The sequence below is a fragment of the Theobroma cacao genome, chromosome 9, assembly GCF_053813885.1.
Source record: "Theobroma cacao isolate CCN51 chromosome 9, ASM5381388v1, whole genome shotgun sequence".
Lineage (NCBI taxonomy): Eukaryota > Viridiplantae > Streptophyta > Magnoliopsida > Malvales > Malvaceae > Theobroma > Theobroma cacao.
Window position 1 is genome coordinate 3,236,035 of NC_142647.1, and position 20,598 is coordinate 3,256,632.

Consider the following 20,598-nt stretch of genomic DNA (forward strand, 5'->3'; position numbering starts at 1 on the left):
CTCATGGGTCCCGCGTGCGACGCACAATTTCGAAACTACCCGTCCCTTCGCCTTGCCTTGACATTGACGTGAACGTCAGGAAAAGAAAGAATAATAATACTTGTGAAATTAAGATTAATTAATAGAAAATTGTCAGTTTTCGAATTACAAAAGATTAACAATGATTTACTATTACTTGAGGAAGACCGTATAATTAAGATTTATTAGTATTAGGTTTTGAAATTCGAATTTGGAATGAGGAAAATAAATGCCTTCAATTTAAGAGAGTTGTTGAGAAATTAGTAGGCGGTGTTTTCAATTTAATTAGAAATTCGTTTTGATGAATGCAAAATAGTAGTTGCTTTAAATTCTGTTCCTTTCGGGAAAAAAAAAGAAAAAGAAAAAGAACAAAAGGGAAAGTAAACTGAAACAACGGTCCACTGGGCACCACACGGCCTCCGAAATTCAAAGTTTGTAAAAACACAGGTTTTCACAGATTCAAAAATTTCAATTCTCTTGATTTTCCCTGCAACCAAACAGTCATCAGGTCAAGAAAAGCAAACTGCCCCCGCTCCATTCCAGCTGTAACGATCTTCTATAGAAATATATTTCAAAATGTATCACAACCAAAGCAAAGCCAAGCCACTGTAGAGGAGTGACGTGTCGAATACGGTTTATATGTATATTATTTAAAATATAGGAAAATATCCACTCATAGTTTAGAGTCTACACCACCAGTTAGGGCGGGAACCCGAAAAAATTCACAGCTATTAACATGCCCGTAAGCTCTCTCTCTCTCTCTCTCTCTCTCTCCCTCCCTCTGTTTTGTCTCTCTCTGTCCGTTTAGGGTTTCTTTGAAATTTCCGAAATCATAGTCGCACGCACACTCCGCTTCGCCATAACAAACAAACAAAACAAATCCTCTAGGGTTTCCTTTTATTTTTTTTCTTTAATTTGTTTTCTTGAATTTTCAAATTTTCTCAGGAACCAAAAATGAATTTGCGCAAGGGCGCTAAGGTGTGGGTTGAGGACAAGAACTTGGCTTGGGTTGCAGCTGAAATTACTGGTTTAAAAGGCAAACAAGTCCAAGTCCAAACTGCCTCTGCTAAAACGGTATAAATTTGATTCACTTCTGTATATTTTTCATTTTTTTAGCATTTTGGAGAACATTTGTTGTTTATTATTACATTGGACTTTGTGGTTTTGCTTTGGTTTTTCAGGTGTTGGTGTTGCCTGAGAAATTGTTTCCGAGAGATGCGGATGAAGAGGAAGAGCATGGAGGGGTTGATGATATGACAAAGTTGACATATTTGAATGAGCCTGGTGTGCTTTATAATCTCGAGAGGAGATATGCTTTGAATGATATTTATGTAAGTTTAGTTCAGTTAATCATTCACGTGATGTTTAAGATTATGCTTAATTGTGGACTTAATTATTGTTTTCTGCACTTATTTTGTTTGATATTCGAAATGGTAATGATTAGGACTTGTTCTTGATATGGTAAATTTGTTAGTTAAGTTTAGGATTTGGAACTTGTGCTGAAGTCTGAAACGCCACGTTGGACGTATTTACTTTGAGTTTGGTTTTGGTGAAATTATGGTGTTGGAGATCAACTGTGCAGGCAGTATTCTGGTTTTGGTTAAAAATATGTTGCCTATAAATGTTTGAATGATGGTTCCTTTTGTTATTGAATGGAAAAATTCATCATCCCTTAATGTTAATAAAGAAACTGTCTAGATTATTCAAAAGGATGACGACAATTCTTTCCTTTTTGTTTATTTGTTTAATATAGCCAGGATGATGCAAACTATCATAAATGAGATTGACTTTCGAGTGGTTACTATCAAATTTAGATTTTTGCTTTCCTGCCCTGCTACCTGTGGTGTTTCAATGCTATTAACCGAAGATAACTGCTTTTGGCACTGTCTTTAAACGGAAGAATACTTGCGTTGTTTAATTACTTTAGCTTTTTTTCAACTTATGTTGTTTCAATGAGCACATCATATGAAATAGTTAATGTGGAGTCGTCCTATCATAGTTACCTAGGTATCTTTTTTTGATCTTCCTGGTGATGCTTTATTCATTTGATAAGACATTGTTGACTAAATTTATGTCCTAGTTACAATATGAGTTTATTAGCAATTGAGTTCTGATTTTCTTTTTCCCGTTTTATGTCGTTATTAATGACCTTTAGCTAATAGAGACTAATATATTTTAGTGCATGTTAGTTCCTTGTTTTTGAAAAAATTGTTTTTGATTCTTTTAGGGTATGCTATATGTTTGCACATGCACCTCTGCGATGTATTGTTAATGGTTTTTCTGATTTTGTTGGATTCCTTAATTGGTACATTTTTAGTTATCAAACTCGAGGCTTTACACAGTTGTTTCTCTTTTATAGACATATACAGGAAGCATTTTGATAGCAGTTAATCCATTCACAAAGCTTCCTCATCTTTACAATGTGCATATGATGGAGCAATACAAGGGAGCTCCTTTTGGTGAGCTGAGCCCCCATGTTTTTGCTGTGGCTGATGTATCATATAGGTATGTCATCTTTTTCCTGATGCTTGATCCATAATGCTTCTGATGGCATGATTTAATTAGTATCATTGAATCCCCTGTTTTATAACCTAGAGCAATGATGAATGAGGGTCGAAGCCAATCTATACTAGTCAGCGGAGAGAGTGGGGCTGGCAAAACTGAGACAACAAAACTAATTATGCAGTATCTTACGTTTGTGGGAGGCCGTGCGGCTGGTGATGACAGAACTGTTGAGCAGCAAGTTCTTGAAGTAAGATTGCATGAGTCAACTTACTTTATGATTACTCAAATGGTTGTATATACAAACTTTCTTTTATATCTTTATTATCAGGGTTTTTGTTATTCCTTGTAAATACGTTCCCTCTTTTTTTTTTTTTTTGGGGGGGGGGGGTGGTCGGGTGGGCCGTGGGGTTAAGGGTTGGGGTGGCAGGTAGCCACTGCTTATGGAAATTTGATAATTAACAGGTTTTGGTCTAGGTTGATGCAGATCATTTTTAGAATGGATCAAACTTTTATTTTGTTTCATTTTATATTTTATTGAAGCTTAATAAAGGATCCTATGAACTCATGATGGGGTTTAGCCTAGTTCATGACTTTTTACATGCTCATGGACTCTGCTTCCTCTCTCTGCTACCAACATACTCTTGATTTCACTTTATTCGTGGTTCAGTCAAATCCACTCTTGGAGGCATTTGGCAATGCAAGGACTGTTAGAAATGATAATTCGAGGTGAGTTTTAGAACATTTTTCAGAAAATACATGTGGCCAGCGTATATACCTGCTTGTGGAGTTTTTAAACTCCATCATTGGTGTATAAGAATATAGTCCATTTAAAATGGGCCTAATTATTACAAAGTGCAAATTAAGATCTTCTTCTTTTAAATTGTTACTGGTCTTATCCTAGTAATACATGTTATTGCTCCAGTCTCTGATTCTGCCATCTGATCCTACGGTCCTTATCTTGTCATTCTTCAATCTATGGTTGTGCTCTAGGATCATATGTTTTGGATCATGATTGTAACTGTGACTCTGCAAGATGGATGAAATGGAGTAGTTTATTGGGTTGTGTGTATCAATATACTACAACTGGTATATTTTTTAAATGTATACAAGATTAGGGAATATAAAATGATTTTATTTAAATTATGTCATAATAAAACCTTAGCAGTGCCACTCATAATACGCTAAACTTGCACTATTTCCACATTTCATGCCAGTTTGCTTTTGTATGCTGACAAGATGGTAGGAATGAGAGGGAATATAATTTATTGATCTTCTTCTAGTGCTTGCTTAATCCTTTATGCTTTTATTGTGACAGTCGTTTTGGCAAGTTTGTTGAGATCCAGTTTGATGCAAATGGTAGAATATCTGGTGCTGCAATCAGAACTTACCTTCTTGAACGGTCCCGTGTTGTTCAGATAACAGATCCTGAGAGGAATTATCACTGCTTCTATCAGTTGTGTGCGTCTGGGAAAGTAATCTCTCTCTTTATCTCTTTATTTGCTGGGCATTTCTCTCTCTCTCTCTTCTTTTCAATCTCTTGTTCACTGCGTGTATGTGTGTGTACTATTCATGCACATACTGTATCTATGCTTGGGAATATTTTGTTTACTGCTGTAAAGATCTGCACTTTCTAATGTTACCAATAATGAATTATCATTGCTTTTATTAGTTTTGCACATCTGGGAAAGTAATGTCTCCTTTTATACCTTTTTTGTTTGGCTGTGCATCTCTCTTTTCCTCAATTTTCTCTTTTTTATCTCAAGCTCTGTGTGGGTGGATGTGTCCTCCACGTGTACATTTTTGTTAACATATTTTAGATGTGCTTATAGGAAATTTGTTTAGTTCTGTGGAGATCTGTGTGTCCTAAGTTACTTTGTAAATATGTGTTTAGGCAAGTTTGCATTGCATTCTTAGAAGGCTGTTTCATATATGTTGGAACTTCCATGGTTACAATCCTTGTTTTTGGGGTATAAAACAAAGTCCTAGTAGATAACTTAATCCCTCAATTAGCATGTTTTCATTCTCCATCACTTCTTTTGTTCAGGATGCAGAAAAGTACAAATTAGCCCATCCAAGCCACTTTCACTACTTAAATCAAAGCAGGACATATGAACTTGAAGGAGTGAGCAGCGCAGAGGAATATATGAAGACAAGGAGGGCAATGGATATTGTTGGAATTAGTCATGAGGATCAGGTTTGAAAATATTACACCTACCTTTTACCTTTAATTTATTTTTGTCTGGATTAACTTATGCTTTTATCGTTTGTTATCAGGAAGCTATATTTCGCACCTTGGCTGCTATTTTGCATATTGGAAACATTGAATTTTCTCCTGGAAGAGAGCATGATTCTTCAGTTATTAAAGATCAGAAATCTACCTTCCATATGCAGATGGCTGCTGATCTTTTTAGGTAGGTGATCCTATAAGATAGCTTTGAAACTTGTCTTGTTTTAGTCATATTTTCTTGAATAAAGTGTCAATTATGGAGCTTTCTTTCCTTTTGTTTTTACTTATGGCAGGGAAAGAGTAACATGAATAACATAATAACTAATGATTGAAAAAGTGTTAAAAATTGTTTCCATTGTCATGGTATATTTTGATAAAAAGCAAGCTATTCCGATTCATTAACGAGCCTATCAGGATTCTTGGATTTCTGGATAGATTTTTTTATAATCTAAAGGCAACTTACCATATGGAACTTGAGGTTTGGATTAGCAGTCAGATTAGGGATCACATTGTTTATATTTTATTGATATATGACTAATGTGCTGTCTGATAAATCATTGAAAATTATCCTTTGGGTTTGGTTACTTAACATGGAGACCAATTAATAGAATATTTCCAATGAAGAAATGTTGGATAATATATATCTCTTGCAAAAAACTTGATTAAAATCAGTGCAGTATTTAATTTTTAGTAGTATGCCAAATAATTTTCATAGTATAAATTAGTTAAAGTTTCAGTACTAAAGTTTCAACACTTAATTTTTTTGGCATTTACTTTTTTAGTTTATCAAATAGCACCTAAATTGCACTTTTGTGATGAAATAGTAGGGTGCTTGCTAATTCAAGCCAGCCCCTCATTGTTGATTTATTTAATTCCAATTGTTCAATTTGTAGATATTCATTCTCTTGATAGGTTATGTGACAAAATTGCTCATTTATCAGGTGTGATGTGAACTTCTTGCTGGCAACATTGTCTACTCGTACCATTCAAACTCGTGAAGGAAGTATTGTTAAAGCTCTTGATTGTAATGCTGCTGTGGCTAGTCGAGATGCATTGGCAAAGACAGTTTATGCTCGTTTGTTTGATTGGTATGCTTACGTCAATGCTTGTTTGGAGACATTTCTTTTTATCCTATGCACATATTTTCTATGATAATCAAAATTTGTTCTGTTTTTAATTTTTTTATTATTTTCTTTTTAAGGCTTGTTGATAAGATTAATATGTCTGTGGGGCAAGATCCAAATTCCCATATACAAATTGGAGTTTTGGACATCTATGGATTCGAATGCTTTAAGCATAATAGGTAAAATTCAATTCTTTGGTTTTGAATGCCCATTGTAATGTTCATTATTTTTATTATTTAAATTTATTGGTGTGTGTGTGTGTGTCTCCCTTGGTCTCTTTAACTTTGCAAAAGTGAAATGTCTTTTGACTTTTGTGTGGCGTAATGGTTTGAATGGATTTTTGTCTTTCCAAACAATTATATGAACTCTTGCTTTATATATTGTTATCTGCATTGTGCATAATTTGTTGTAAAACACTGGTTACAGTTTTTTGGGCTTAATGTTTCCCTTACCAGCTATCTAATTTTACTTCTCTGCATTCTATTTTGTTCATGTTTGAAATTTTCATCCAAAATAAATATTTTTGGACCTCTGAGAATTTAGATTAAAAAAAAAACAGAGAATATAGTGCTAGGACTGCTTTTCAAAAGAACTAGACTTATGGGATGGCAATGGTCCATGAAAGTATGAATTGATGGTGCTAATTTTAGTGACAGTTGTGCCTATGCCTTTTGCAAGCCAAAATGAACTTGAGTAGAATAATATCTGCAAAAGCTTCATCAGGTTTCAGAAGATCGTGACGAAGTTACCAATTGATTAGTTTAGAAAATCTCATGGGAACAAAATTTGCTTGCCTCAACATGGTGTTGTGGAGAAGGCATATCTAGGTTTTTTTTGGCTGCTTAAAAAATGTTTTTAACTCACAGCTTAAATCTCCTTCTTGCTGTCTCTTCCTTGCAGGACAGTTGTAGTATATAAAGGTAGCGTGTTTCATGTTGGCCTCTTAATATATATATATATATATATATATATGAATATTCTGCAGGAAGAGGTCTTTGTCTCTTAATTGTGTTTATTGATTTCAACAGCAATAGGTTCTTCTGTTATATTTTCACCCTTTAGTTTTTACAATTCATATATATATATATATATATATATATATATATGAATATTCTGCAGGAAGAGGTCTTTGTCTCTTAATTGTGTTTATTGATTTCAACAGCAATAGGTTCTTCTGTTATATTTTCACCCTTTAGTTTTTACAATTCATTATGTTTGTCCCTAATTCCATGCATATACATAAACTGGTCTCCATGTTTCTTTTCTTTGATTGATTGTCATCTTCTGTGGCCAGTTTTGAGCAATTTTGCATTAATTTTGCAAATGAAAAGCTTCAGCAGCATTTCAATGAGGTTAGCAATCAATCTTTCATACAATACAGTCTAGATTTATTCTGATTATGCTATGCTGTCCAGTTTACTGTGTTTGTTCATATATTCTTTTCTTCATTTGTTTCAGCATGTATTTAAGATGGAGCAGGATGAATATAGGAAAGAAGAAATTAATTGGAGCTACATTGAATTTATAGACAACCAAGATGTTCTGGATTTAATTGAGAAGGTTTTTATGCTTGGTCTTTAAAAACTTTTTATTGATCATGGTTAATTTCTTATTAGTTATTTCTGTTAGCAGTACTCTTTACTTTAACTATGTTTTACCTTCCTCACTTTTCTAATTTAATAATATGATTATGGTAGCCAATCAGTTTGGGATCTAAGTTCTGAGCTTTTCTTAATTTACACATTCTTATATCCATAATATTTTCAATAATACATGTCAGAAATTTGGAATAACACATGCTGGAGATTTGCAAGTGCATAAGAAAGGTCTTATATATTATTCTGCCATATCTTTATCGTTTTAATTGTAGAATACTGTGCAAATGTCCCTCAATAGAGTTGGATGACTTAGAGTTTTGTGTCATACTGTCGTTTATGGCCTACATTTTCTTGTTATTTTACCTAGCATTTCTTTTCGGGTTGAGAATAAATCTAACTCACATAATGTAGACCTGAATTTTGCAATATGATATTTAGTGATTACTAATTAACATTGTACGTCTAGGTGTAGCTTCTTTTTATGAATTTTATTTGTTACCAGAAAAAGAATTTTCTCGAGCAGATATTGAAGAACAATTTGTACATTGTTTTCTGTAATTTGAAATTCTTCCTCTTTTTTTTTTCTATCCATTTAAATATTCTGGTAATTTGTCTTACCATTAGGCCTTATATTATTGTACTTTAATTTGCAGAAACCTATTGGGATAATTGCTCTCTTGGATGAAGCTTGGTACAATTTGAGTCCATTATAAATTGGTGCGTGTTACTCTATACAATTGAATCTGTGCTGTTAATCCTTATCCTGATTTTCTTACTTGTGCAGCATGTTCCCGAAATCAACACATGGAACATTTTCAACCAAGTTGTTTCAGAATTTCCGGGGTCACTCAAGGTTGGAAAAGGCTAAATTTTCGGAAACAGATTTTACCGTTTCGCATTATGCTGGCAAGGCATGTAATATAACACTGTGTCTTAGAAAATATAATATGTTCTGATCTCACAGATATTGTGATGATGTACTTCTTCCTTTCTTTTCAGGTCACTTATCAAACAGATACATTTTTAGAAAAAAATCGCGATTATGTTGTGGTAGAACATTGCAATCTCTTGGCTTCTTCTAAATGCCCATTTGTGGCGGGTCTTTTCCCTTCACCACCTGAGGAATCTTCAAGATCATCGTACAAATTCTCTTCTGTGGCAACAAGATTTAAGGTATGAAACTGTTTCGAATTTTTTATGGAAACCAAGGGAGTTTGAGATCTAAAGATATTTTTACTAGTTATGGCATACGAGGATATTTAGATAAGTTGTATTAGTTCTTCTTGATATTCTTTTACTGGTCACTCTGGGAGTTAACTAAGAGTCCAATTTATGGTTCAAAATCTGGTAAAAAGTTTTAGCTCTTCGAACTCTTGTTTTAAGGTGGTCTTTTGAAGGTTCCGGACATGCAAAAATGTCATTGATGATATTTATAAATGCAATAAAATTATGAATTTGGTTACTTCTACCTTTTGCTTTGTGGTGCCAATATTTTTCTTTGCTGGATTTTATCTGTCATAAGTGGGCTGGATTCGTCAAACTCTTGTTTTAGGGTGGTCTTTTGAAGGTTCCAGACATGCAAAAATGTCATTGATGATATTTATGAATGCAATAAAATTATGAATGTGGTTACTTCTACTTTTTGCTTTGTCGTGCCAATATTTTTCTTTGTTGGATTTTATTTGTTGCAAGTGGGCTGGATTCAATGCTTTTCTTTCCTGATGCTTTATTTTCCTCATTAATTTTGTTGTTCAAATAGCTTGATCGCTAAAAGATTTCCCTGTTAACATGCTTATTTATTTATTGATGAGGGGTTTCTGTTTGCTGGAATAACATTATACTTACTGCCTATGATTCTCTAAAGCCAATGCTGTTAATTTCTTCCCTTCTCTTTATAGCAACAACTTCAAGCACTCATGGAAACCCTCAACTCAACAGAGCCTCATTATATACGCTGTGTGAAGCCAAACTCACTGAACCGTCCTCACAAATTTGAGAACCTCAGTATTCTGCATCAGCTACGCTGTGGGGTGAGTAGCCTCTGTTTATCGATGAATCCTTTGTTGAATTCTAGTGCTAGCAATATTCAGTGGAAAGGTCACTCTAAAGCTTTTCTTTTGGTCACTGTGACTTGATGTTTATTGATCTTGTGTTGAAACAGTTGACCATGGCCTTAGATTAACACATATATAATATCTGCTCTTGTTGCTTATAATTTAAGGGTATCTACTTTTCTTTAGCTCTTCGACTGCGAAATTTATTTTTACATGGAAATCACATCTATATATCGTTGCTTAATTTCATTCTGGAAGTTCTTTTATTATCTGGTTGAATTATGAGTCTGCATTAATTTCTGCAGAGTTTTTCTCTGATAAATGAGAGAAAAGTATTTTAAAAGCTTAATAGCATCTAAGGCTTCCATGGTATATCTTTTACATTTTCAATGTCTCTTCGAGATAAAGTCATAGGATAGAAGAGTCTATTACATGCAATTTCCAATAGCATTAATATGGCTAAATACTTAGTGTGCTGCTTTATTGAAGGAAAGAGGTCCCTGGCTCAAGTGATACTAATGAATTCATGATTAGTTTTACATTTCTTATTTCAATGTGACTGCTTGTGTATTTCTTCCTCTCTGGCACAACTATATCCTTACCTTCCAGGTCTTGATTCTTGCTAAATTCTATAGATTCGAGTTGCTGAAGGAAAATTTATTTGATTTTGACCAGGGTGTTCTGGAGGCTGTTCGAATAAGTCTGGCTGGCTATCCAACTCGAAGGACTTATTCAGAATTTGTGGATCGCTTTGGATTATTAGCACCAGAATTTATGGACACAAGGTTGTAAATGGTTTTCAAAGAGACCCACATACACATGCAGATTGTCATATGCACATGGATATACACATGTATAACTACAAATTGAAGTTATTAGTATGTTATGTAGCTGGAAACTTAGCATATTGATGTCTTCTTATGAAGTTTCTTCTTAGGATGGTTAGAAGATTGTTGGTATTTCTCCATTTTATATGTAGTAATCCGTTGTTGTTTCTGTTAAAATCTCTGCCTTCACAGTACCTTGTACATCTCATTTTCCAAGAAATTTACTCACAACTGGTTCTATCTTTGTTTGTGAATAATAGAAGGGATCCTTGCTGCTCCTTGGTTTTGTTTTTCCAGCATTTTTTCTTAAGAAAGTTCATTTCTTTACCAGATTGCTGTTCTGAGACTCCGTTTCTGTTTCTTGTTTTAACTTATAAATTTAAATATTTGCAGTTATGATGAGAAGGCTTTGACAGAGAAAATTCTGCGAAAGTTAAACCTTGAAAATTTTCAGGTATGCATGATTAGCATTGTATAAATAAATTATTCCTTATTTTTTTGCTGTTTTTTTTTTCATTTCTAATTCTCTGTTTTCAAATATTTTTCTGTAGTTGGGTAGGACAAAAGTGTTTCTTAGGGCTGGTCAGATTGGTGTCTTAGATTCACGACGTGCTGAGGTTTTGGATACTGCTGCAAAGCGTATTCAGCGTCGTTTGCGAACATTTATTGCACACAGGAATTTCATCTCAGCCCGAGTTGCTGCAATTGCACTGCAAGCATATTGCAGAGGTCCTCTTTATGTCTGGACACCTAATTTTCTAATCTAATATAATCTTTTATTCACTTATTTGTTTCACTGCTTCTAATGTTTTTCTTCTCTATGTATTCTCTAACGTTATTAATCAAACAATTGGATGTTTAACACCATAAAAATTTTCTCTGTTGATTGGTTTAGGCCTTAAAAGCTTAATGGTGAATTCAGATGTAGAATTGTATAATGGACTCTCAGGCTGGTAATCTTGAAAGTGATATGGGCTGTCTATCATGTCATACCCCCTTAGACTAGGTTCTGCTATAATTTTCATTCACACAAAAATTAGTTCCTGATGTAGGACATGAGGCGGGTTAGAATATGAAATGAGAAAGAAGAGGGAAAAGAGGGAATAGAGAGAATTTAGGGGGAACAGAGGAATAAGAGAGGTGGCTAGATAATCAAGTCTCGACAATGTTCAATTCATCATCAGCATAAGCGAACTTTGACATGCAAAATAAAGTATTTATAATGACAATTCATTAAACTTTAGTCATGTAATGGAAATGCCAAATATAACCGTCATTAACCTAAACAAAATTGAATCACATAACTAGCCCTAAATTCTAAAACAATTAAAAAAATACATAATCTTAAATCAAATTTAAAATTACAAAACTGAAAATTACTTAGTCTCTTCCTCCAATTCTTCTTAATCTGTGGCTGATCTGTTCCAGACTTCTTAATTTTATATTAATCCTGCTTCATAAAAAACACCACCATTTCTATCTACCACCAGTGGTGATAGTGGCTCTCTGCTATCCATAGTCCTAAAAACATAATCCTTCATGTTCTCTGTTCTGGTTTGTCCCTCAATGCACATGAAGTGCAATCTTCATACAACTTTTGTGTTCAATTTCCTTCTGATGTTTTTTCTAAACTTGCTCAGTCTATTGCTAGCCAGTGAAAAGAGACTTTTTTTTTTTTCTGTAAAATCAACAAAATGTTATTGGTTTGTTTACTATCTGTTACACAAGCATCGTTTGTCTCACATGTTTGTTCTTTGCTTTAGTACTAAATGGTCATGATTTCTGCAGGATGCCTTGTTAGAAAGATGTTTGCTGCAAGGAGAGAGGCAGCAGCAGCTGTTTGTTTACAGAAATATGTCCGCAGGTGGCTATTCAGGCATGCTTATCTGAAAGTACTTTCAGCAGCTGTTATTATACAGTCCAACATCCGTGGCTTTTCAACTCGTCAAAAGTTTTTGCATAGAAAGAAGCATAGAGCTGCTGCACTTATCCAGGTGAACTCAACTTGATCTTATTCATATGTGCATTTTTATGCTGTCATATGTGGTTTTCAATTTGTATGTGAACTCTGTTCATCCTGATTTTAGGAAGTTGCATTCTGGGCATGTCTATAAGAAACAATAACGAATGTGTTTCCCCTCTGTCCTCAACAATTCATATTGTGCTTATCATCCAATTGCTTATTTTTAATTTATTTTCACCTTTATTGGTTGCATTGGAGTTGTGTAAAATCCTGTGCAGGCTGCAAATTGACTTGTAATGTCTTCCCTTTCTTGTTTTGTGCAGGCTTGTTGGAGGTTATGCAGATTCCGCTCTGCTTTCCATCGTTATAAAAAATCTATCATAGCAATACAATGTCACTGGAGGCAAAAGCTTGCAAAAAGAGAACTCAGGAGGCTTAAACAAGTATGTGAAAGCACTTACTCTTGTGATTCCTTTCACTGTATACTTCATGTAAAATATGTTTTGAGCTATCTACTTGATGCAAAGTGCAAATCCTTCAAGGTCCAAAAAATTTATTTGAAGAGAAGAGAATCCTTTCTGTTTGAAGAAAATTGTGATTTGAATACCCTAAAACTGGACGACATTTTATCTCAAATGTGAAGTTTGTATGTATTTAATTAGTGAGTCAAAGCAAAAATGAAAATCTTAATAAGTGTAAGTTATTATTATTCAATAATGTCTTATATTTTCTTGGCGTACTAAATGTTCATATATTTTATACATAGTTCTCCTGTATGGATTTAAGAGTTGTAGAAAAACAATCAGTAATGGTTTCTAGTTTTTCTGGTTTGACTCCAAAAGTGAACATTCATTTAAGAATCAGATTCATCTATCCAAGGAGGTGGACTCTTTCCTCTTTACCCTTATTTTATATTTATTACAATCCCAATTCTTCTTCAAACTTTTCATATATTGAGAAGTTTCCTGCAGTGCATCACTGTGATTGCATGTACTTTTTGCAGGAGGCTAATGAAGCAGGTGCCTTACGGTTAGCTAAGAACAAGCTGGAGAAGCAGTTAGAAGATCTCACATGGCGGTTGCATCTTGAAAAAAGAATGCGGGTATCATTTTTTCTTTTTGAAATCTTGTTTTAGGAAAGTTATATAGTTGTAAAAATTTGGAAAGTTTGTGGTGCAGTTTCCTATTTTCTTATCTTGGGAGTTGGCTAATGACAATGTGCTCTATTTTCTAACAAAAGTTGAATCACGTAATTTTCAACTGAAAGTCATGCCTTAATGTGTTTAAATATGGCAAGCTAACTGTTAAATATATGCTATAATATATCTGTATTTTGAAAATGTTTTCTAATGCCTCTATTTTTTATTTTTCTATTCTTTTCTTTTTAATAAAAGCAATTGATTCTGGCTATATTGTGTTGCTTTCTTTATAATGGCAATCTGGACTGCAGGTTTCCAATGAAGAAGCGAAGTCAGTTGAAATTTCCAAACTTCAGAAAGCATTGGAATCTTTAAATCTTGAGTTAGATGCAACTAAACTAGCAACAATTAGTGAGTGCAATAAGAATGCAGTGCTGCAAAATCAATTGGAATTATCAATAAAAGAGAAATCTGCATTGGAAAAGGAATTGGCTCTGATGGCTGATATGAGAAAGGAAAATGCTTTACTGAAGGTTTGTGTTTGAATATTGATTAATTGTTTTTTATGATTAGTGATAAGAAAAATACTCTGTTTCCAGTTTGGGAAAAGTTTGTAGTTTCCTTTGTTCTGATTTAACTTTTTTCTTTATAAATTGAATTTAGGTTTTTTTCTTGCGATATATGTGATCTGTTTCATTATTTATATGTCTTGCACTTTTATTTACTTCTACAGAGTTCTTTGGATACCTTGGAAAAGAAGAACTCTGCTTTGGAGCATGAGCTCAAGAAGGCTCTAAAAGATGCCAGTGACACCATTGAAAAGTTGCGGGAGTTAGAACAAAAGAATACTGAGCTCCGGCAAAACATGCAAAGGTAACTTTAATCACTTGAAACTATGATATTACTCTATTAATTTTCACACACATTTATTCATGCATACATACATACATACATGCATACATATGCATTATGTGCTTGCTTGATTACTGCTTGTTTTTCTTATTTGTTCCTCCTGCTGGTAATATTTGTTTTTTTGTACAGCTAAAATCAGGTTTCCTGTTGACTGCTTACATTGATGTATTTTATCTTTTTGGCATCTGAATTGAATATATGAATTTGGTTTGCACATGTAATTAGTTTTACTTCTTGATTTGTTGTTGTTGTTGGCTTTTAATTAGTCTTGAGGAGAAGCTCTCACATCTAGAAGATGAAAATCATGTTCTGCGACAAAAGGCATTGACCCCATCGCCCAAAAGCAACCGTGCTAACCTTGCAAAGTCATTTTCCAATGTAAGTGCATGTGTGTGTGTGTTCTCACATACTATAGTTTATCTTTGCGCTAGTTTTGGTGTTTGTGTCTTAGATAAAGCTGGTCTAACATGCATTATTTTCGTTTCAAGTTTTTTTGTTAGAAAATTATTTCTGACTTGATTTGCGTGTGGACTTTCTGAGCAGTGATTTGTCTAAATTGTTGTTTTCTTAATGAACCAGAAATATGGTGGCACACTTAATCTTCATCAGAGTGATCGGAAGACTGCATATGTAAGATCCCTTCCCCCCCCCCCCCCCCCCCCCCCGACTGTAAAAGATATTCCTGCATTGACTAATCTTAGCTTGACCAGTCAACAACTGCAAGTTTACCTATCTCATTCTTTTATGCAGGAATCTCCGACACCTTCAAAACTTATCGTACCTTTCTCACATGGCATGTCAGAATCACGGCGGTCAAAACTAACCGCAGAGAGACAACAGGTTTCTTGTTTATAGTTTGTTTTATATTTTAATTAATCCTCCATGTGATCATGCAGCAGATAGCAAGCATCATCCTGAACAAGATAATCAGAGTTATTAAATGATAGTGACTTCAATATTTGGATTGGTTTTGCATTTGCATGACTTAGAATAGAGGAATTTTGTCCACAGGAAAATTATGAATTCCTTTCAAGATGTATCAAAGAAAATTTGGGGTTTCAGAATGGCAAACCGCTGGCTGCTTGTATCATATTCAAATGTCTTCATCATTGGCATTCCTTTGAGTCTGAGCGGACAGCTATCTTTGACTATATAATAGAAGGAATCAATGATGTTCTGAAGGTAAGTTACTTGCAGTGATCTTCAAAAACTTTCATGAGATTGAAAGGTCAGTTTTTCTTTTTTTTGTAACAGATTCTGAATAAGATTTGAGTCCTATTTCGTTCTTTTTCTCAATTCAATTCTATAAGACATTTTTATAAATTTTTTAGCTTTCTGTGAATTATTTGGGAATGTTTTCCATATTTTGAACTTTGACATTTTTTTCAGGTTGGAGATGAAAAAGATGAAAACTTTACCTTACCCTATTGGCTATCCAACACCTCGGCGCTTTTGTGTCTGCTACAGAGAAATTTATGGTCAAATGGCTTTTTGACTGCTACTACTCAACGTTCTGGAGGAAATTCCAGTTTACCTGGGAGGGTTGCCTATGTGAGTTCTATTGCAATGTTCTGAAATAAGAATCTTGGGTTGCAGTTTAGTTATATTTAATGGATTGTTCTTGTCTCCATTTCTTCTAATTTTTAAATTTCCAGTGAAAACATAATGTTTTCCTGAAATGTTTATTATGTTATTATTGTTAACATATGTCTGGCTAGTTGTCACGTGCATTTCTAACATGAATGAAGCTAATCTTCTCTTGACATACTTTTTCTAATAATACTTATCAATTGCTGCATGGATGGCAGTTGTCATGTTTAATTGTCTTCAATTTATTACTTCATTAAATAATTTTGCCTAAAGCCACTGATTTTAGTTTATTCTGCCTCCAGGGTCTAAAATCTCCTTTAAAATACCTTGGGTTTGAGGATGGTATGTCACATATAGAAGCAAGATATCCAGCAATATTATTCAAACAACAATTGACAGCCTGTGTTGAGAAGATTTTTGGTTTGATTCGTGACAATATCAAGAAAGAGTTATGTCCACTTTTGGGATTGTGCATTCAGGTGTGTATTGAATGTTAGATCTTACTCAGATTTGGAAGCTAATGCCAAAAGTCAAGTACATGAAATTACTAGGCCCCAGGATCAGTTGTGATCATCATTTAGCTCTGTTTGCGAAAGTACATCATTCAAGTGCTAAGCTTTTCACTATTAAGTTGTTTGACACTGTAAAAGCAACTCAAGCAGCAAAGGGTTCATTGTCGGATTATGATTTGATCAGAGTTTTTCATATTATTTGTCGTCACATATATGCTATTCTTTACATTTTTGTTAAATAAGGTATATTAGTTTCTTGTGAGAAAGCATTTGGGTTTTACTTGCTCGGAAACTTTAAATTCTAATTGCTGAATTTATTTGTTGATTTCAAAGGTGCCAAAGAATGCTCGAGTGCTTGCTGGAAAATCAAGATCTCCTGGAGGGATTCCCCAGCAATCACCTAGTAGTCAATGGGAGAGCATCATCAAATTCTTGGATTCCCTTATGGGTCGTTTACGTGAGAATCATGTAGGTGTATGTGGTACTTGATCAATTGCAGCAACAAGTTTCCACTTTAAAAATGATAATCACTAGTTTGATCAATTGGTTGTTTGTTAAACAAAACCTTAATTGATAAGGTTATAATGTATGTGGTGCTTGATGGGAAAATTCAAAAGAGCAGTTATGATTAAAATTATACTGGCTTTTGTTTCTTTTATTGCTGTCTCTGACTTAATTCTGTGCATGTAGGTACCCTCATTCTTCATCCGTAAACTGATCACCCAGGTTTTCTCCTTCATCAATATGTCACTTTTCAACAGGTATGTGCTCATAGCATTGTAGATTATCTTAGTGTCACTAGGTTGAATGATTAATTTATTGAGTTGAAATTTTCTTCAGTCTTTTACTTCGACGAGAGTGTTGCTCATTTTCAAATGGGGAATATGTTAAATCTGGTCTAGCAGAACTGGAGAAATGGATAGTCAATGCAAAGGAGGAGGTAAATAGTTGTCTTCAGGAAGATATTGTACTAATTGAATGCAATGGGTATTATTCTGAAATATGGGAAGATGTAGTTTGCAGGAACCTCTTGGCATGAGCTAAATTATATTAGACAAGCTGTTGGTTTTCTGGTATGTGCCCCAGCTTTTACATTTTGGGCCAGTTGAGCTATAAAACTATTATGTCCATGGTTCACTTTTTCGTTCTACATTTTATTTAGGTAATACATCAGAAGAGGAAAAAGTCGCTGGATGAGATCAGTCATGATTTGTGTCCAGTAAGCTAATGTTTATCTGAATTTCCTTTCTCCATTCACCCTGTTGGAGGTTAATCATGTTTTCCTGCTTTTATGGAACTTGTGCAGGCATTGACTGTTAGGCAAATCTATCGAATAAGTACCATGTACTGGGATGACAAATATGGCACTCAGAGCGTGTCAAATGAGGCAAGTTAGAGACTCAGTGCCTGTGTTAAATTTGTGTACGACAATTTCCCTTGTGTTTCTGACATAATCTGTTAGCAGGTTGTTGCTGAAATGAGGGAGATGTTAAACAAGGACAACCAGCATCTGGCCTCAAATTCATTCTTGCTAGATGATGATCTGAGGTAACGTGCTCTCTCTGTCAAAATTGTATCATTGAAGTTTTTTTACTTTTTTTGGAAAAGTATAATTGAAGTTATCAGACTGAAGAGGCCAGTTTGCCTTTTGAAAGTGTATTTTTTTTTTTTCCTGCCAAAATCCTTGGGTATTATCACAGGTGGATCTGTGTTTGTGTGAATGTGTATATATCATTTTTTGTGTCATTGAATTGAAATCATTTTCCAATTGCAGCATTCCATTCTCAACTGAAGATATAGATATTGCAATTCCGGCAATAGATCCTTCGGATGTTGAACTCCCTGCCTTCTTGTCGGAATATTCATGTGTACAATTTCTAATCCAGCAGCAAAAGTAAATCATTCTACTGTATGATTTAAAGGGAAGCTATGTGAAATCAAAGTCGAGTTCATGTAAATGTTGAGGGCATGAGTCTTAAAAGGTGTCCGAGTCTTCTGAGGACAAAGGTCGGTGCTCAAAGATAAAAGGTTTGAGCAGCACGATTCTAAAGTTTGTCAAATTCAGTCTATGAACTGCTCTCATGAAGGTCGTCCACATTGGGTAAATCTTAGCTTAGGACCAGGTGGTACTAGATTTGTTTAGGGATAGGCATTATTTTTGCTTTATTGAGAAGGCTGCTTCTTGTTTTTTTGTGAAGCTTGTCCTCTCCTGGTCCATATTTTGCTTTCGTGTTGTATTCTACTGCTGTACGACCAATTTTTAGAATGTACATAGATTGGGCATTATCTTTACCTTCTCTATAATTTTTCTTTTTCAAGTCATCTAACTCCGATTGATTGATTGATTGATTCAGATAGCTTTGCTAATTCATTCACATTTTTTCTTTCTACTTCAAGGCTCTTATAAATAAAGCAAACCCATCGTTTTCCGCTATTTGCTGGCTGTCAAAATTCAGTCGCCTTCAGCCTTGGAACAAACGTGATTAAACGCTGGAAATCAATTCGAGACATTTCCCCACGCTGTATCCATTCCCTTTGCTATCAAAATAAGAAACATACAAATTGAGACTTGTTATCAACGAGTCCATATCAGCTCTTGTTTAAACCAAATTAGCATTTACCAAGCATGATAATGTACCTGCATCTGGTAAGAAAAACAACTGGCTAAAACTTGGGGCAACATTTTTCCTTTCACAAGGGCAACAAGGAGGCATGAAAACCATGCAGATGCTAAAGCCTAACACCCCTTGCGTATATATCAAACTCAGCGTAAAAAAGTGTAAAACTATAACAAATTATTATCACGTCTCTTTCTATTAAGAGTTAGTTCTATCATGAATTGACGAGCAATCTGGGTTTGTGGCATATTCCCGAACATCAGCCAACGAGAAGGACCGCCAATTAGAGAAATTCCGGCTACTTTTCGGCGGCGACGAAGGGGTGTTGTTGAAAGATGTTCTGGTTTGTGGGTGCAATGGAGGAAGTCGTGGGCTTGAGGTTGAAGTCGAGTCCTCACTCGTGCTAGAGATACTCTCAGAGCTACTCATTGCAACAGCAAGAGCCAATGTGCTTTTGCTTGAGCTGATTGGTCTAATGAGTCTTTTGTTCCTGTTCTTGTCCCACGCATGGTTAATTGCCAATAGATTTCTCCTCCTCCTGGTGTATGCATTTTCAGGTTTTGCTATGTCTTTAATCGATGAAGTTGAGGAAGCATCGGCTAAACTTGTGAAGGACTTTGATTTGCCATTGTAGAAATTTGAGATGCCTCTCCTGTTGATTAACCAATTTTTAACCATACTAATTGAGGAAAAATTCAATAGTACTTTAAAAAAATTAAAATCATAACAAAAAGATTCTGAATTATTCCTACCCAATTCAGTTCTATTTTTCTAACTGAATTGTCACAGATCCAAACCATTCTAATCTTAACTAGACATAAATATTCTAAATACCCAAAGAGAACAACTTTGATAAATAAAATAATTGGGCCAAAAAAAATTCCGACAGGAGAACTAAAAGATAAGTGGAGGACACGAACCTCATCGGCAAAACCTGTTCGAGCGAATCCATCATGTCTAAGCCACCTTTATAAGAGCTTTGAACCTCATTTTCCTCGCAAGCTCCACCGTCGGACGATCTACCAGATGCGTCGTCACTGTTCCTGCCGATCGAAGACGACGTCGTACTAGACGATGCAGTCCTCCAATCGTCTTCCTCCACCTCTTTCCTTTCCTTCACCGGCGTAGGTTCCAATCTGGAAGTATCACATGCGCACTTCATCACGCGCCCAAACCCTGATGTTTCTATCCTCTCCAATGCGATCGACATAACTGCTTCTGCCTTTCTTCGCCACCGAGAACAAAAGAACACCCAAAACAGAAAAACAAAGAGAAGGAACAAAGTACGAAGCCTTTCTTCTTCAGAAAAACAAAAGAACGCAAAGAGAGCAAATAAAGAAACGAAAGAGAGAATGTAAGCAAGGGAAGAAATGAAGGTTTTATGCGTTTTGTAGATTTGTTTGTTTGTTGTTGTAAATAATAAAAAAGAAAAGAAAAAAAGAAAGATAAATATGATTGATTATTGAATTGTATTGAATAAAGCAACTGGGGACTCCCTTGTGTAGAGAGAGA

The 20,598-nt window shown here is 34.7% G+C and overlaps 2 protein-coding genes across 2 annotated transcripts; one reads left to right on the forward strand and one right to left on the reverse strand.

Moving 5' to 3' along the window:
* Positions 1-563: 563 nt before the first annotated feature.
* XI-I (myosin) lies at positions 564-18,760 on the forward strand. The gene is made up of 39 exons (XM_007012372.3): positions 564-760; positions 964-1,092; positions 1,200-1,349; positions 2,378-2,523; positions 2,614-2,770; positions 3,191-3,249; positions 3,839-3,995; positions 4,568-4,717; positions 4,798-4,934; positions 5,692-5,838; positions 5,952-6,053; positions 7,169-7,226; positions 7,333-7,434; positions 8,126-8,163; positions 8,257-8,383; positions 8,472-8,645; positions 9,371-9,502; positions 10,202-10,311; positions 10,747-10,807; positions 10,905-11,082; positions 12,142-12,347; positions 12,640-12,759; positions 13,320-13,418; positions 13,766-13,987; positions 14,188-14,327; positions 14,633-14,744; positions 14,946-14,996; positions 15,117-15,206; positions 15,378-15,548; positions 15,756-15,917; positions 16,259-16,435; positions 16,802-16,936; positions 17,159-17,229; positions 17,309-17,408; positions 17,485-17,541; positions 17,631-17,687; positions 17,775-17,855; positions 17,934-18,016; positions 18,243-18,760. The coding sequence occupies exons 1-39, from the start codon at positions 755-757 to the stop codon at positions 18,364-18,366; spliced, it is 4,578 nt and encodes a 1,525-aa protein (XP_007012434.3). The 5' UTR covers positions 564-754; the 3' UTR covers positions 18,367-18,760.
* A 353-nt stretch (positions 18,761-19,113) lies between these two features.
* Positions 19,114-20,520, reverse strand: LOC18588162 (protein OXIDATIVE STRESS 3 LIKE 1-like). Its single transcript, XM_007012375.3, has 2 exons — positions 20,007-20,520; positions 19,114-19,738 (listed from the first exon to the last, which is right to left on the reverse strand). The coding sequence occupies exons 1-2, from the start codon at positions 20,294-20,296 to the stop codon at positions 19,285-19,287; spliced, it is 744 nt and encodes a 247-aa protein (XP_007012437.3). The 5' UTR covers positions 20,297-20,520; the 3' UTR covers positions 19,114-19,284.
* Between the last annotated feature and the right edge of the window lie 78 nt (positions 20,521-20,598).

What these genes read in the sequence shown, in the direction of transcription:
- XI-I (XM_007012372.3), top strand. An exon ending in GAATCAATGATGTTCTGAAG is followed by an intron (nt 15,549 to 15,755) that starts GTAAGTTACTTG and finishes CATTTTTTTCAG; the next exon opens with GTTGGAGATGAAAAAGATGA. An exon ending in AATATGTCACTTTTCAACAG is followed by an intron (nt 17,230 to 17,308) that starts GTATGTGCTCAT and finishes AATTTTCTTCAG; the next exon opens with TCTTTTACTTCGACGAGAGT.
- LOC18588162 (XM_007012375.3), bottom strand. Translation starts at nt 20,296, where the DNA reads ATGTCGATCGCATTGGAGAGGATAGAAACATCAGGGTTTGGGCGCGTG. An exon ending in GAACAGGTTTTGCCGATGAG is followed by an intron (nt 19,739 to 20,006) that starts GTTCGTGTCCTC and finishes GTTAATCAACAG; the next exon opens with GAGAGGCATCTCAAATTTCT.